Source organism: Nicotiana attenuata, unplaced genomic scaffold, assembly GCF_001879085.1.
Source record: "Nicotiana attenuata strain UT unplaced genomic scaffold, NIATTr2, whole genome shotgun sequence".
Classification (NCBI taxonomy): Eukaryota; Viridiplantae; Streptophyta; class Magnoliopsida; order Solanales; family Solanaceae; genus Nicotiana; species Nicotiana attenuata.
The window spans coordinates 43919-61012 of NW_017675701.1; the positions used below are offsets into that span (position 1 = coordinate 43919).

The window sequence follows — 17094 nt, forward strand, 5'->3', positions numbered from 1 at the left end:
ATGAACACCTCCATTATATCTTCTACCATGTCAGTAAATATGGCCATCATGCACCGTTGGAATGTGGCAGGTGCATTGCATAGACCAAAGGGCATCCTCCTGAAGGCATAAATTCCGTACGGGCATGTGAAGGAGGTCTTTTCTCTATCCTCAGGGGCAATGGAGATCTGATTGTACCCTGAGTACCCATCCAAGAAGCAAAAGTGTGACCTCCCTGCCAACCTATCCAGCATTTGATCAATGAAGGGAAGTGGGAAGTGGTCTTTCCTGGTGGCTAGATTCAACTTTCTATAATCCATGCAGATTCTCCAGCCTGTGACGGTTCTTGTTGATATAAGTTCATTGTTGTCATTCTTTACCACCGTCATGCCACCCTTTTTAGGCACACATTGAACTGGGCTAACCCAGCTACTGTCAGAGATTGGGAAAATGATTCCCGCATCCAACCATTTTATCACTTCCTTCTTCACCACTTCCTTCATATTCGGGTTTAGCCGTCTCTGATGTTCCCTGGAAGGTTTGTGCCCCTCTTCCAGCAGAATCTTGTGCATGCAGTAGGCGGGGCTGATCCCCTTGATGTCTGCCATGGTCCACCCAATGGCAGTTTTGCACTCCCTTAGTACCTGTAAAAGCTGTTGAACCTGCACATCTAACAAACCAGATGAGATAATAACAGGTAATGTGGAGTCAGGCCCCAGAAATTCATACCTGAGGTGGGTTGGCAAAGGCTTCAATTCCAGCTTAGGGGGTTCCTCGATGGATGGTTTAGCTGGAGGGGTCTCTCTCTTTTCTAAGTGCAAGGGCTCAAACTCCAGATTTCTCTCCCAGAACCCTTTACCTTCCAGTGCCAACACCCATTCCGCCAAATCCTCACCATTCACTTCATCCAAATTTGTCAAGCATGCAGCAAGGGGATCCTCAACCGTCAACGCCTCGTCATCAACCTCTACAATTACATCCACTGCATCAATAAGGGAACAATTTGTGAACTCACTTGGTCGCCTCATCGATTTCTGCACATTGAATATAATTTCCTCATCATTGAGCCTCATCTTAAGCTTCCCAGTCTCGCAATCAATCAAAGCTCTCCCCGTGGCCAAGAAGGGTCGTCCTAGAATTATAGGAATTTCTTCATCCACTTTGTAATCCAAGATTACAAAATCTGCAGGGAACACGAATTTCCCCACCTGAATAAGCACATCATCAAGAATCCCAAATGGACGCTTAACAGTCCTGTCGGCCAGCTGCAATAACATAGAAGTAGGTCGAGCTCTCCCAATGCCTAACCTCTTATAAATGACCAGGGGCATGAGATTAATGCTGGCCCCTAAATCACAGAGTGCCTTAGCAAAGGCATAGTTCCCAATAGTGCATGAAATTGTAAAACTACCTGGATCAGATAGCTTTTCAGCAACAGGTCTAGATACCACTGCACTATATGTCTGAGTAAGGGTCACAGTCGACAAGTCTTGAAAGTCAAACTTCCGAGACATCAAGTCCTTCATCATTTTAGCGTATCCTGGCATCTCCTTTATCGCTTCAATCAATGGAATGTTTATCTAGATTTGTTTGAGCATCTCTAGGAACTTTTTATACTGCTCCTCCTTTTGATGCTTGGCCAACCTTTGCGGAAATGGTGCAGGAGGTCTTTTCTTCCCAATTACTTGGGATTTCTCCTTCTCAGCTACTGTCTCAACTATTGGCTCCGCTACTGTCTCAATTACTGGCTCAACTACTGTCTCAGTCTCGTGCTGCATATTCGTTTCTTCAGGAGCAGGCTGAACTGTTACCTCTGTCAATCCCGTAGAGTCATCCAGCTCAATGGGCACTGGAATTAGTGTCTCAGCCTGTATGTTTTCTCGAGCTCTCTCTTGCTCAACATCTAGATCCATACCATTTCATAGACTCACCGCCATCAGCTGCTTTGGGCCTTGATCTTTTGGATTGATTTGGGTATCTGCAGGTAATGTCCCTTGAGGACGATTGTTAAGTGACATTGAAATCTGGCCCACTTGTACCTCAATATTCTTGATAGCTGCATCATGTGCATCCACCCTTTCATTTATTTTAGCATTGGACCCAATAACCTGCTGCATCATTGCTTCAAGCCTTGCAAACCCGTCTTCCTGTCTTCCACCCTGCTGTTGCTGAGGTGGGTGGTACCCTTGCTGCTGATTGTTGTACCCTTGTGGTCTAGGATACGGTGCCATGTTGTTGGGGGGTCTCATGCCTCCCATGTTTCCGGCGTTATACTGTGGCTGCGGTGGCCTGTACTGCTGCTGAGTCTGCTGACCCCAGTTCTGATTACCTTGCCTCTGACCCCCATAGTTAGCCACATAGTTCATATCTTCAGGGTGCTGGTGATGATGATCATGCTCTGTATTCCATGGATTACCAATTGGCTGGCTAATGCAAGATGTGCACAAGCCCCCATTGGTAGTGTCTACTATATGAACCTGTTGCTTCTGCCCTGATTCCTCCACTTTTTTGGTGAGGATGCTCATTTGCGTCAAAAGAGTCGCCATGTTTTCAGCCATTGTATTAGAAGGATCAAGAGGCACTGAGTGCACCACTGGAGTGATGGGTGCATTCCTAGATGTCCAACCCGAATTCTGCGCCATCTTGTCGAGCAAATTCTGACCTTCTCTCCAAGTCTTGCTCAAGAATGCCCCACCAGCCGAGGCATCAACTATATTCTTCAAGCTGTCTGACAGTCCCATGTAAAACCGTTGTCCCAACATCTGCTCTGGAACACCATGGTGGGGGCACATAACCAACATTCCTTTAAATCTGCCCCATGTCTCGTGTAGTGTCTCCATTGGTTTCTGTTTGAAGCTCACAATCTCATCAATTTGTTGAGCGGTCTTGTTGGGAGGATGGAACTTGTTGTGAAATTGCTTGACCAACTCATCCCAAGTTGCTATAGAGTTTATGGGAAACGAGTTTAGCCAAACCTGAGCAGCTCCTGTCACCGAGAGTGGAAACAATAATAATCTGATTGCTTCCGGAGTCACGTTCGGTTGCCTTTGAGTTTTGCAAATAGATAGGAAGTTCTTTAAGTGTTGCTGAGGGTCTTCTGTTTGTGTCCCAGAAAAAAGTCCCTTGTTCTGGACCAAGTGTAGCATGTTATTTGTGATCTGGAACGATTCAGATTGTATCGCAGGCACAATAATGGCAGTGGCCAGATTGTCAGCTGTGGGTTGTGCCCAGTCATAAAGTGCACCCTCAGGCACAGGAGGTGCCAATTGCTCATTCCTGACGTTCCCGTTGGGGTCGTTTATGTCGCCCATGTCAATTTCGAGTTGGTGTGTTTGTTGTGATTGTTGAAGTCTTTTGTTTGCACGATTTAATGCCCGGAATGTCTTCTCGAGGTCTGAGAGTCCTTCAAGTAGTTCTCCAGTCCTCGTAGAATTTCTAGGCATGCACCTGTGTACCCAGATCAACAACCGTCAAAATTTTCAATGAAAAAGTTGGTAGAGAGAAAACTGACTACAATAAGAATCTTTGTATTTCTGTCAATGGCAATTGATAATTCCGTTAACTCCCCGGCAACGGCGCCAAAATTTGATCACGCCCAACTATGCCTTATAAAAAGGACTCTGCGGACGTTGCAAATATAACCTGAGTATTACGCCCAGGGTCGAATCCACAGAGAGTTAACCTATCAACCGCTATCTTCAGACCCACTAAGTCTTCAGAACCAGCTTCTCAAATATTCAAATTCTCATTTGAGTGTTCTTTAAAAACTAGCTTGCAAGTAACTAAATGGCTGTAACTAAATTAATAAGGTTGTAAACAATTATGAGAAAAAGCTAAGGCAATGATTTCCCCTATTGATGGAATCCCTTCTGTTTATGCTCATACAAATTTACCCATACATCTCTATCAATCATGAACGCTAATCTTACCGCAATTCTCTCCCGAGTAATCACAGTAATCTACTATTGCACTCTCCCGAGATACACTAGCTTACTTTATTTAGCACAATTCACTTAGATTACACCCAAGGCTTCGTTATCCCTAATCCTGCCTTTAAACCCGCAATTATAGATTCCTCTAATAATCTAGGAGTGGTGTTGTTCAACAATACCCTAAATATGCACTCTTTTCCAAGTTATGCACACTAAATAGGCACAGCTAATTGAGGATCCTGTCAATTAACTACAACGAACACGAAGTTGAACAGATAAAGATTAAACTAGCAATTTGTATTCACATAAACAAGAAGTTCATCACCCAATAGGGTCCATCAAAGCCTTAGACAAGGAATTTAGCTACTCATGGCTATGGGTAAATAAACTAAGATTGAATTCATCATAAAATCAAAAGAAAAGAAGAAAGATGTTTAGAGTATTTTCTCACAATCGTTTTCCTTGCTAAGAAACCTAAAAAATCAATACATGCCTCTCTTGGGCGAAGTCTAATGTTTTAAATAGGGTTTAGGTCTAAAAATTCCGTAATTGACACTTTGGTCCCTGAAGTTTACTGCGCCTGCCGCGGTTCTGCCGCGGTCGCGGTAGAACCGCGGCCAAACACCCTCGCGGATTCTCAATCTTCTGCAGCTGCTTCCCACCGCGGTTCTGCCGCGGTCGCGGTGGAACCGCGGTGGATCCAATTCTCTGAATCTTCGGCCTGTTTTGCACGGGTCACTTGGGAAATTTCACAGTTGGCCTCTTTTTCATCACTTTTGACTCCAAAACTGCTCCTTAGCCTTCCTTATACATATATCACCTATAAATCATGAAAAGCACTAATAAGAGCATTTTGTCATCACTTTTAACATTAAAACTACACAAGAAGGTGATTATTTAAGGTGTGATTATAGTCAAATTCACCTATTATCAATATGCCAAAGTGCAGTAGTGACAAAGTAATACTTTTTGGAGGTGATTCAAAGATGGACAATTATATGTTTTACTTTTGAGATGGAGAAACCAAAGTTATAGAAGGAAACATACACCAAAAATGTCCTCTATAAAGAAGTATTAGATATGATACTACCACGCTGAATATTTTTACAATATAAGTAAGATATTGTTTAACTTAACTAAATTGATCATCTTTGTAGGTTAAGAATATATCATTTTGAAGTATTGTATTAATGTAATAATATTAATTTTTAGCATTTAAATGATGTATTTTTATCACGTTAGTTACTTTGCAATGATCATATCATCTTGTAAGTAAATTGTTACTAAATTTAGTTAGTTGTTCTTTCACATAAAAGTTCTGACTAAAGATTTATGTGCAACGCACGTACATAGTAACTAGTTATTATAAAAGCACGAATAATTTATGCTAAATGTTGAACGACTAAAATATCCCTAAAATATTGATCACCTTTTATGCCCTTAAATATTTGTATAATTTAAGGATCTAATTGTAAATTACCAAATAAAGGAATTCTTTTTCGATTTAAACTACACATACGTTTGCCCTACAAAGTTGATCCTACTTGGATTAGAAAGGCACATCCATGATTTCCTCTTCTTTATATTTTACGTAAGATGTATATGCATATAATCAAATTGTGTACATGGATTTTTAACCTCTTTTTGTATTTTGTGATTTGTTTTATTTTTGTTAATCTTTAATGTGTTTGGGAAAGTTCCTAATTTTATTATTATTGACCTGATTTATCTATATCTATCTATATTATTTTAAAAGCATTAATGTTCCATGATAAATGTTCATATTTTAAAAGAATTAATGTTCCCTGATAAATATTAATTTACAAAAATATCCTCATAACAATAACCGACATTTATACCCCTTAGAAATTTAATCATAATTTCATTTATTTGGTATATAAAATTATAAGTAATATTTAACATACATGTGATACCCACAAGGATTTAAATTCGTCTATAAATTTAGTTATTACTATTTGGACTCATATAAGACGTGTTCAGTATTATAGTTTGTGATGACCCAAGGGGTCATCTTGTGTTTTAGAATTTGAATCCGGGTTCCGAGACCTTGAAAACCTCATTTTCTTCCCCCTCGATTTGCATGCGCAGTCCGGGTGCGTTTCCGGAAAGCTTTAATGTGAAATTTAAGAAACATGTGGAAATTTGCCTTTAAAATTGATTAAAGTTGACTTTGGTCAACGTTTTAGGTAAACGGATCGGGACCCGTGTTCCGACGATCTCGGAGGGTCCGTAATAAAATATGGGACCTGGGCGTATGCCCGGAATTGAATTCCGAGGTCCCTAGCCCGAGAAATAAATTTTTGAAGAAAATTGTTTGCCGAAAAATATAAGGAGTTTTAGAAATTGAATAATGTTTGAACATGATGGTATCGGGCCCGTATTTTGGTTCCGGAGCCCGGTACAGGTTTAATATGGTATTTAAGTTATGTCTGTAAAATNGGTACAGGTTATAGTGATTTAGTATGTACTGTAAAATTTGGTAAGAAACGGAGTTGATATGACATGAATCAGACCCTTGGTTAAGAAAATAGAAATTTTGAACTATCCTATGAATCTCATGAGTTTTGGCGAATTCGTTGTTTAAGATGTTATTTTGGCGATTTGATCGCACAAGCAAGTCCGTATGATGTTTTTAGGCTTGTGTGCATGTTTGGTTTGGAGCCCCGAGGGCTCAGGTGAGTTTTGGATAGGCCACAGAGTGAGTTTGGACTTAGAAAAAATTTCTGTTGCATCTGGTATTTTGTTGCAGGCTCTGATCTCGCAATTGCGAGGTCAGGCTTCACAATTGCGAGCCTCACAGGCTTGGCAATTGCGAGGGCTTTATCGCAATTGCGAAGAAGCCCTGGCCAGCACAGTTCGCATTTGCGAACATTTCCTTCGCATTTGCGAAGTCAACAATTGCGACAGAAGCAGACATTGCAGCAGGTTTGCATTTGCGAAGCCTGTCTCGCAACTGCGAGCTTCGCAATTGCGAAGCTCTTGTCGCAAATGCGACATCTGCAACTGATCAAAACATCATTTGGACGTGATTTTCACTTCACTTCTCAAATTTTCAAACCCTAAGCTCCCACAGGCAATTTTCTTAAGGAGAGTTCTTCCCCAAATCATAGGTAAACGATTTCTAACTCATTTTATTCAATCTGTTTCATCTTTTACATGATTTCATTTCAAAATCTAGGGTTTTTCATGGGAAATTGGGCGTTTTTGGGTAGAATTTAGGAATTTCGAAATTTGGGGATTCGGACCTCAAATTGAGGTCGGATTTCAAAACCAATTGTATATTTGGGCTCGTGGGTGAATGGGTAGTCGGGTTTTGGTTCGAACTTCGAGTTTTGACCAAGCAGGCCCGGGGTCGGTTTTTGACTTTTTGGGGAAAACATTGGGAAATCTATACTCATGCATTAGAATTGGTTTATTTAGCGTTAATTGGTGTTAATTAGTTAATTATGCATAGATTCGGGCGGTTTGAAAGTGGAAATCAAAGGAAAAGGGGTAGTTGAGGCTTGATTTTTGGTCGTGGAATCGAGTTAAGTGTTTGGTCTAACCTTAGCTTGAGGGAATAGGTGTGTTGTCTTATTTGCTACGTGTTAGTGTTGAATACGATGTATAGGTGTGGTGACGAGTATCTATACGTTGATATTGAGCATGCAAGTGAGTCTTAAACTGTGACTGTTGTGATTCTTATTATGTACTAATCATGTCTAAACTGATAATTCTCCATGTTGAACTAGTCTTATGATATTCTTCTTGGCATTGGATAATTGTTGAGTATTGACTCGAGTTGAGATTTACATTGTGAAATTAACTGTTGAAACGAGATTGGTTATAGCTGATTCCCTTGCCGGGATGTTATTATTTCTATTGTTTGGGTGAGGAAGAGTGTAAAGCACGAAGGGTGATGCCGTGCACGATATTGTGAGAGAGTGTTAATGCACGAAGGGTGATGCCGTGCCTATTTCTGTGAGTGTTAATGCACGAAGGGTGATGCCGTGCCATGATTATGAGAGTTAATGCACGAAGGGTGATGCCGTGCCGTTTCTGTTGTTTCTTATAGTGAGGACGAGAGTAAAAGCACGCAGGGTGATGCCGTGCACGTGTTACTATTTCATTGTTCCTAATGATTCGAATATGGTGTTTATTTTGCTTCCCTGTTGAATTACTGTCAGAATTTGATATTCCCCGCAGCATGTTTCCCCTTCCCATCTTTATCTGATACTTTTCTATTATTATTGTTCTGCTCGTATATGATTTAATTGCACAGGTTTATATGGTTGTCGTGTCCTAGCCTCGTTACTACTTCGCCGAGGTTAGGCTCGACACTTACCAGTACATGGGGTCGGTTGTACTGATACTGCACTCTGCACTTTTTATGCAGATTTCGGTGCCGGACCTTGTGAGTAGATTTGAGGTTGTTGTCTTCAGTCCAGGGAGACCCAAGGTAGATCTGCCAGCATCCGCAGAGCCTGGAGTCTTCCCTTTCCGCCATTTTTGTCTTTCTTGTCTCTTTCTATTTTGAGAACAAATGTACTTCTTTCAAACTTATATTTGTAGAAAATCTTAGACGTTCGTGGATTGTGACACCAGATCACTGGGGTAGTTATGTACTAGAGTTGTTGAACTGTTATATCAATTCCTCATTTCATATTTGTTTGGTTTTAGCTATTAGTTGTTTCTGTTTGATTAACAACAAATGTGGTAAAACTGTAACTGTCGGCTTGCCTAGCTTTCACGAGTAGGCGCCATCACGATTCCTGAACGTGACAAGTTGGTATCAGAGCTCTAGGTTGCTTAGGTCTCACAATTCACGGACAAGCTTAGTAGAGTCTGAGGGATCGGTACGGAGACGTCTGTGCTTATCCCTAGAGGCTACAAAGTTTAGGAATACTTCACATCTATTCTTCTCTGTCGTGCAATTTCACTTCTCAATGCTAATTGAACTTCTACTCTGTCCTTTCGCAGATGGCGAGAACCGTACCGCTTCATCCGCTGATCAGCAGCCCGAGCCCCAGTGGCAGCTCCCACGAGCGGCAGAGGACGAGGCCGAGGCCGTGCTAGAGGCCGAGGCAGGGGTAGGGCTCAGACTAGAGCTCGAGCAGCAGCACCATCAGCGGAGCCTCCGGTAGAGTTTGAGGATGAGGTTCCGGCTCAGACCGTTCTAGCAGGGCCAGCTCAGGTTCCAGAGGGGTTCATCGCTACCCCGGTACTTCAGGATGCTCTGGTCCGTCTAGTGGGCCTTATGGAGAGTGTCACCTATGCAAGCATACTTCCTGTAGCACCAGCCGTCTCTCAGGCTGGGGGAGGAGCACAAACTCCTGCTACTCGCACTCCGGAGCAGATGGCTCCTCAGTTCCAGACTCCAGCAGCTCAGCCAGTGGGAGTAGCTCAGCCAGTTGTTGCAGCTCAGGCCGTTGGTGGCTCATCTATGTCTTCTGAGGCTTTGTTGAGGTTGGATAAGTTCACCAAGCTTTTCCCGGTTCATTTCACTGGGGCAGCATCTGAGGACCCCCAGGATTATCTTGACCGCTGCCATGAGGTGTTGCGGAACATGGGGATAGTCGAGACCAATGGGGTCGACTTTGCGGTATTCCAGATGATAGGGTCCGCCAAGAGATGGTGGAATGATTTTGTGTTGACTAGACCAGTTGGTTCGCCTGCCTTGACTTGGGACCAGTTCTCTCAGCTATTTCTCGAGAAGTTTCTTCCTGTCACCCTGAGAGAGGACTATCGCAAGCGGTTTGAGCATCTTCAGCAGGGTTCTATGACTGTCACCCAGTACGAGACTAGATTTGTGGATTTGGCTCGTCATGCTCTTCTTATAATCCCCATCGAGAGAGAGAGAGAGTGAGGAGGTTCATTGAGGGACTAGCTCAGCCTATTAGATTGCAGATGGCTAAGGAGACGGGTAGCGAGATCTCTTTTCAGGATGTGGCCAATGTGGCCCGGCGAGTTGAGGTAGTTCTATCTCAGGGGAGTGGTCAGGGGTCTGACAAGAGGCCTCGTCATTCTGGTAGGTTCAGTGGTGCCTCGTTTGGAGGCAGGGATTCTTTTGGTAGGGGCCATCCTCCCAGGCCGTTTCTTTCAGCACTTCAGGCTTCTCACGGTGCTTCAAGTGGTCGTGGTTCTCATATGCAGTATTCTGATCAGCTACCCTACAGTGCACCGCCAGCTCCTATCAGTGCACCTCCACTCCATAGTTTTCAGGGTGGTTACTCAGGCCGTCAGGGTCAGCATTCCCAGCAGCCGAAGGCTTGTTATACTTGTGGCGATCCGAGGCACATTGCTAGATTTTGCCCTCGAGCGTCGAGCAGTTCTCAGCATCAGGGTTCTCGTGCCATGGTTCAGGCACCGGGTGTTCCACCGCCCGCTCAGCCAGCTAGGGGTAGGGGTTAGGCAGCTAGAGGTGGAGGTAGAGGTGCTAGAGGTGGAGGTCAGGCCGCTAGAGGTGGAGGCCAGCCAGCGGGAGGCCGTCCAGGGATGTAGTTTAGAGTGGTGGGGGCCAGCCCCGATGTTATGCTTTCCCAGCCAAGCCTGAGGCTGAGGCATCCGATGCCGTTATCACAGGTATGGTTTCATTTTGCAGTAGAGATGCTTCAGTTCTATTCGATCTAGGGTCAACATACTCATATGTGTCATCTTATTTTGCTACGTATTTAGTTGTGCCTCGTGATTCTTTGAGTGCTCCTGTATATGTGTCCACACCGGTGGGTGATTCTATTATTGTAGATCGTGTCTATCGCTCGTGTGTAGTTATTATTGGGGGTCATGAGACCCGTGTAGACCTCCTACTTTTGGATATGGTCGATTTTGATATCATCTTGGGGATGGATTGGCCGTCACCTTATCATGCCATATTGGACTGTCACACCAAGACCGTGGCCTTAGCCTTGCCGGGGATGCCTCGATTGGAGTGGAGAGGGACTCCTGGTCATTCTATCAGTAGGGCTGTTTCTTATATGAAGGCTCGACGTATGGTCGAGAAGGGGTGTTTGGCTTATTTGGCTTATGTTCGCGATTCCAGTGCAGAGGTTCCTTCCATGTATTCCGTACCAGTCGTTCGTGAGTTTCCAGAGGTATTTCCTGTAGACCTGCCGGGGATGCCACCCGACAGGGATATTGACTTTTGCATTGATTTGGCTCCGGGCACTCAGCCCATTTCTATTCCACTGTATCGCATGGCCCCGCCAGAGTTGAAAGAATTGAAGGAGCAGTTGCAAGATTTGCTTGATAAGGGCTTTATTAGACCTAGTGTCTCGCCCTGGGGTGCGCCTGTGTTGTTTGTCAAGAAGAAGGATGGGTCGATGAGGATGTGCATAGACTATCGGCAAGTGAACAAAGTCACCATCAAGAACAAGTATCCATTGCCGAGGATTGATGATTTGTTTGATCAGCTTTAGGGTGCCAAGGTATTTTCGAAGATTGATTTGAGATTTGGCTACCATCAGTTGAAGATTAGGGCATCTGATGTCCCTAAGACAGCTTTTCGCACTCGGTACGGGTATTATGAGTTTTTAGAGATGTCATTTGGGTTGACAAATGCCCCGGCAGCATTCATGGATTTGATGAACCGGGTGTTCAGGCCTTATTTGGATTCCTTCGTGATTGTCTTCATTGATGATATTTTGATCTACTCCCGCAGCCGAGAGGAGCACGAGCAACATCTTCGAGTCGTTCTTCAGACTCTGAGAGACAGTCAGTTATATGCTAAGTTTTCAAAATGTGAGTTTTCGTTGAGTTCAGTTACTTTCTTGGGTCATGTTATATCAGCAGAGGGTATTCAGGTGGATCCTAAGAAGATTGAGGTAGTCAGGGATTGGCCTAGACCCACATCAGCTATAGAGATTCGGAGTTTCTTGGGTTTGGCGGGTTATTACCGTCGGTTTATGGAGGGGTTTTCATCTATTGCAGCCCCGATGACCAGGTTGAACCAGAAGGGTGCCCAGTTCAGGTGGTCGGACGAGTGTGAGGCGAGCTTTCAGAAGCTCAAGACAGCTTTGACTACGTCGCCGGTGTTGTGATGACCCAAAGGGTCATCACCTGTTTTCTCACTCATTCCGTGCTGAGAACTTGAAATTCTCATTTGTAGTCGCCTCAATTTGCTTGCGCAGTCCGGGCGCGTAGCCAGAAAGCTTAAATATGAAATTCTGTGATAAATGCTAAAATTTGATATTAAAATGAGTAAATTTGACTTACCATATTTTGGGCAAACGGACCCGGACCCGTGATTCGACGGTCCCGGAGGGTCCGTAGGAAAATATGGGACCTGGGCGTATGCCCAGAATCGAATTCTGAGGTCCCAAGCCCGAGAAATGAATTTTTGAGTAAAATTGTTTTTCTGAAATTACTAAGGAAAAATTAATATGAAAATTGGTTAGAACATGTTGGTATCGGGCCCGTATTTTGGTTCCGGCACCCGGTACAGGTCTTATATATGATTTAAGCACTTTCTGTAAAGTTTGGTTGAAAACGGACGTCGCTTGACGTGTTTCGGACTTAAAATGGAAAATTTGATGTTTTATGAAATTTGGAAGAAATTATGGATTTTGAAGCTTAATTCAACGTATATGATGTTATTTTGGCGATTTGATCGCACGGGTAAGTTCGTAGGATGTTGTTGAGTTAGTGTATGTGATTGGTTAGTAGCCCCGAGGGCTCGGGAGTGTTTCGGAGGTGTTTCAGAGTGGTTTTAGACTTATAGAAATTGCAGGTTTCTGCTGTTCAGTGCCCAGGGGTTTTGTTCTTCGCGTTCGCGTGGGCACACTCGCGAACGCGTAAGAAAAATCTCCCAGGTGCCCAAGCTTCCTCTTCGCGAACGCGAAGCTGGAGCCACGAACGCGAAGCTTCAGGGGGGTACCCTTCGTGAACGCGACCCAGCAAACGCGAACGCATAGGGTTCAGGGGACGGTGTCACTAGCTTCTTCATCGCGAACGCGGCATTTAGGACGTGAACGCGAGGCTCCAAGAGAACTACTCTCCGCGAACGCGAGCCGCTATACGCGAATGCGAAGGCCAATCAGCCCGACATCGCGAACGCGTAAGGTTAATTTGCCCAGTTGTTTTTTAAAAACCCAAAACAGAACCATTACGGGAGTTATCAAATTTTTCATAAACCCTTTCTTCTCCAAAGCTTCTAGACGACTTTTGAAGCATTTCTTCACCAAAGTTTCTTGGGTAAGCATTGTTGAACTCGTTTTCTCCATTTTTCATCAATATCTATTAAATTCCTAAGCCTAAAACATGTAATTTAGGGTAGAAATTGGGGGAAATGGGTAGAGTTAGGGCTTTTTGAATTTTCTTGATTTAGACATCGTTTTGGGGTCGAATTTGAAAACAAATTATATATTCGGGCTCGTGGGTGAATGGGGGATATGAACTTGGTCCGAACCTCATGTTTTGACCAAGCGGGCCCGGGGTCAATTTTTGGGATTTTGGGAAGAAAGCTTGGAAATCTATAATTAGGCATTGGGTTTGATTTGTTTAGCATATATTGATATTATGAAGTCATTATTGTATAGATTTGATTGAGTTGGAGCCGAATTCGAGAGGGAAAGCGGTTGTTGTGGATTGATTTGGCCGTGGAAGTTGTGATAAGTGTTTGGTTTAACCCTAGCTTGAGGGACTAGGAGTTGAGTCTTATTTGCTAATTGCTTCTTGTTGAGTACGGCGTATAGGCATGGTGACGAGTATCTATACGTTGGTGTCTAGCATGACCGTGGGTCTTTAAATTGTGAATATCTTGATTTCGTTGTATTACCCTTGCCTTAGTGATGATTCCTATTTGTTGTGAAAAGCTTGTGAAAGGAAATTGTGACCTATGAACTACGAGGAGCATTGGCTCAAGTTATATTAAAATTGAGAATATCTATGAAATGGTTGAACCCTTTGGAGCATTGGCTCAAGTGGTAAAGTGAGATATGAAGTAAAAGTGAAAGGAAGAGAAAGAGTATTTAAATTGTTCCCTTGCCGGGATGTTGTTGTTTATTGATTATTTTCCCTTGCCGGGATGTTGTTGTTTATTGATTATTTTCCCTTGCCGGGACGTTGTGATTGTTGATGTTGTACCCTTGCCGGGATTTAATTGTTTAATTGTGTTCCCTTGCCGGGATTTCTTTTATTATTCTTTTCATTCCTTTGCCCCCTTGTTTGTGATTGTTGTTTGGGTGAGGAAGAGTGTTAAAGCACGAAGGGTGATGCCGTGCATTGTTTGTTTATTGTGAGGAAAGAGTGTAAAGCACGAAGGGTGATGCCATGTATTGTTTGCTTATGGTGAGGAAAGAGAGAGTAAAGCACGAAGGGTGATGCCGTGCTGCACGATGTACCATGTGCCTATTCTATTGATTATATGTGAGGAAAGAGAGTAAAAGCACGAAGGGTGATTCCGTGCACATTTCATTATATCATTGCTTGGTGAGGATGAGAGTAAAAGCACGAAGGGTCATGCCGTGCACTTGTTGCTTTCTGTCTCTTTATTAATGTCTGATTTGTGTTAATTCCTTCGTTGCTGGACGACTTTTACTTGAAATTGTTATTTCCCCTTAGCATGCTCCCCCTTTCCCATATTGATTTCTTGTCTCTGTATTTCGATTCCGCTGTATATGTATATATAACTGCACAGGTCTATGTGGTAGTCCGGTCTTGCCTCGTCACTACTTCGCCGGGGTTAGGCTAGGCACTTACCAGCACATGGGGTCGGTTGTGCCGATACTACACTCTGTGGTATTTTGCACAGATCCAGGTTTCGGACAGCAGCAGCAGTAGTGTTGGAGTAGGCCTTCAGTCCAGCGAGACATCGAGGTAGCCCTGCAGGCGTCCGCAGACCCGACGTCTCCTCTATCCTTTATTTTAGTCTGTTATCTCATTGTATTCGAGACAAACAGTTTATGTTCTCTTTCAGACGATTGTATTTAGTATTCTTAGTAGTTCGTGAGTATTGTGACACCAGTCTTGGGTAGAGGCTTATGTTGAAATTTCCGCATTTCTGTTCAGTTTTCTATAATTTAAGACTTCCGCTTATTATTTAATTTCGTTGCTTTTATATTATTGCTGATAATTGCTAAAAGAGGTAAATTGGTTAATGGTAAATGTAATTAAGGGTTGGCTTGCCTAGCTCTCATTAGTAGGCGCCATCACGACTCCCGAGGGTGGGAAATCCGGATCGTGACAGGTGTTGATTTTGCCCATAGGTTCAGGGCCATATACAGTATATTGTGACGCATCTCGTATTGGACTTGGTGCGGTGTTGATGCAGAATGGCAAGGTTATTGCATATTCTGCGCGGCAGTTGAAGATCCACGAGAAGAATTATCCAGTTCATGATTTGGAGCTAGCAGCCATTATTCACGCGCTGAAGATTTGGAGGCATTATTTATATGGCGTGTCATGTGAGGTGTTCACGGATCACAAGAGTCTGCAGTATTTGTTCAAGCAGAAGGAGCTAAATTTGAGGCAGGGGAGGTGGTTGGAGCTATTGAAAGACTATGATATCACCATCTTGTACCATCCGGAGAAGGCCAATGTAGTGGCCGATGCTTTGAGTAGGAAGTCGGCTAGTATGGGTAGCCTTGCATATATTCCAGTCAGTGAGAGACCGCTTGCTTTGGATGTTCAGGCGTTGGCCAATCAGTTCGTGAGGTTGGATGTCTCTGAGCCCAGCCGTGTTCTAGCTTGTACAGTCGCCCGGTCTTTATTATTTGAGCGTATCAGGGATCGGCAGTATGATGATCCTCATTTGCTTGTCCTTAGGGACACAGTGCGGCACGGTGGTGCCAAGCAGGTTACAGTTGGAGATGACGGAGTTCTGCGGATGCAGGGTCGAGTATGTGTGCCTAATGTGGACGGTCTTCGTGAGTTGATTCTAGAGGAGGCCTATAGTTCTCGGTATTCTATTCATCCGGGCACTGCCAAGATGTATCAGGATTTGCGGCAGCATTACTGGTAGAGAAGGATGAAGAAGGATATTGTTGCGTATGTAGCTTGGTGTTTGAATTATCAGCAGGTAAAGTACGAGCATCAAAGACCTGGTGGTTTATTCCAGAAGATTGAGATTCCTGAGTGGAAGTGGGAGCGTATCACTATGGACTTCGTTGTTGGACTCCCACGGACTCAGAGAAAGTTCGATGCGGTATGGGTTATTGTTGATAGGCTGACTAAGTCTGCGCATTTCATTCCTATGGCAGTTTCCTATTCTTCAGAGCGGTTAGCTGAGATCTATATTCGGGAGATCGTTCCTCTCCATGGTGTGCCCGTGTCTATCATTTTTGATCGGGGCACGCAGTTTACCTCGCATTTCTGGAGGGCAGTTCAGCGTGAGTTGGGTACGCTGGTCGAGTTGAGCACAGCATTTCATGCTCAAACGGACGGACAGTCCGAGCGTACTATTCAGATTTTGGATGATATGCTCCGAGAATGTGTCATTGACTTTGGAGGTTCTAGGGATCAGTTCTTGCCATTAGCAGAGTTCGCCTACAACAACAGTTATAAGTCGAGCATCCAGATGGCTCCCTATGAGGCATTATATGGTAGGCGGTGGCGGTCGCCGGTTGGGTGGTTTGAGCCGGGAGAGGCTCGGTTGTTGGGTAGAGATTTAGTTCCGGATGCCATGGAGAAGGTTAAGATCATTCAGGATAGGCTTCGTACAGCTCAGTCCAGGTAGAAGAGTTATGCCTACCGTAAGGTTCGTGATGTGTCATTCATGGTTGGAGAGTGAGTGTCAGCTCAGTCCGGGATGTTGTTGTTTATTGATTATTTTCCCTTGCCGGGATGTTGTTGTTTATTGTTTATTTTCCCTTTCCTGGATGTTGTGATTGTTGATGTTGTACCCTTGCCGGGATTTAATTGTTTAATTGTGTTCCCTTGCGGGATTTCTTTTATTATTCTGTTCATTCCTTTGCCCCCTTGTTTGTGATTGTTGTTTGGGTGAGGAAGAGTGTTAAAGCACGAAGGGTGATGCCGTGCATTGTTTGTTTATTGTGAGGAAAGAGTGTAAAGCACGAAGGGTGATGCCGTGTATTGTTTGCTTATGGTGAGGAAAGAGAGAGTAAAGCACGAAGGGTGATGCCGTGCTGCACGATGTACCATTCCGTGCTGATTCTATTGATTATATGTGAGGAAAGAGAGTAAAAGCACGAAGGGTGATGCCGTGCACATTTTATTATGTCATTGCTTG

The 17094-nt window shown here is 43.8% G+C and overlaps 1 protein-coding gene across 1 annotated transcript in view; it reads left to right on the top strand.

Annotated features, from left to right (window-relative positions):
- The window catches only part of LOC109220350, a gene marked incomplete at its 3' end in the record, with an annotated part of 20422 nt that extends 11442 nt beyond the window's left edge, over nt 1–8980 (top strand). Inside the window, exon 4 of the mRNA XM_019384817.1 lies at nt 8892–8980. Within this exon, the coding sequence (XP_019240362.1) occupies nt 8892–8980 (89 nt within the window). The remainder of the gene's footprint in view (nt 1–8891) is intronic.
- Between the last annotated feature and the right edge of the window lie 8114 nt (nt 8981–17094).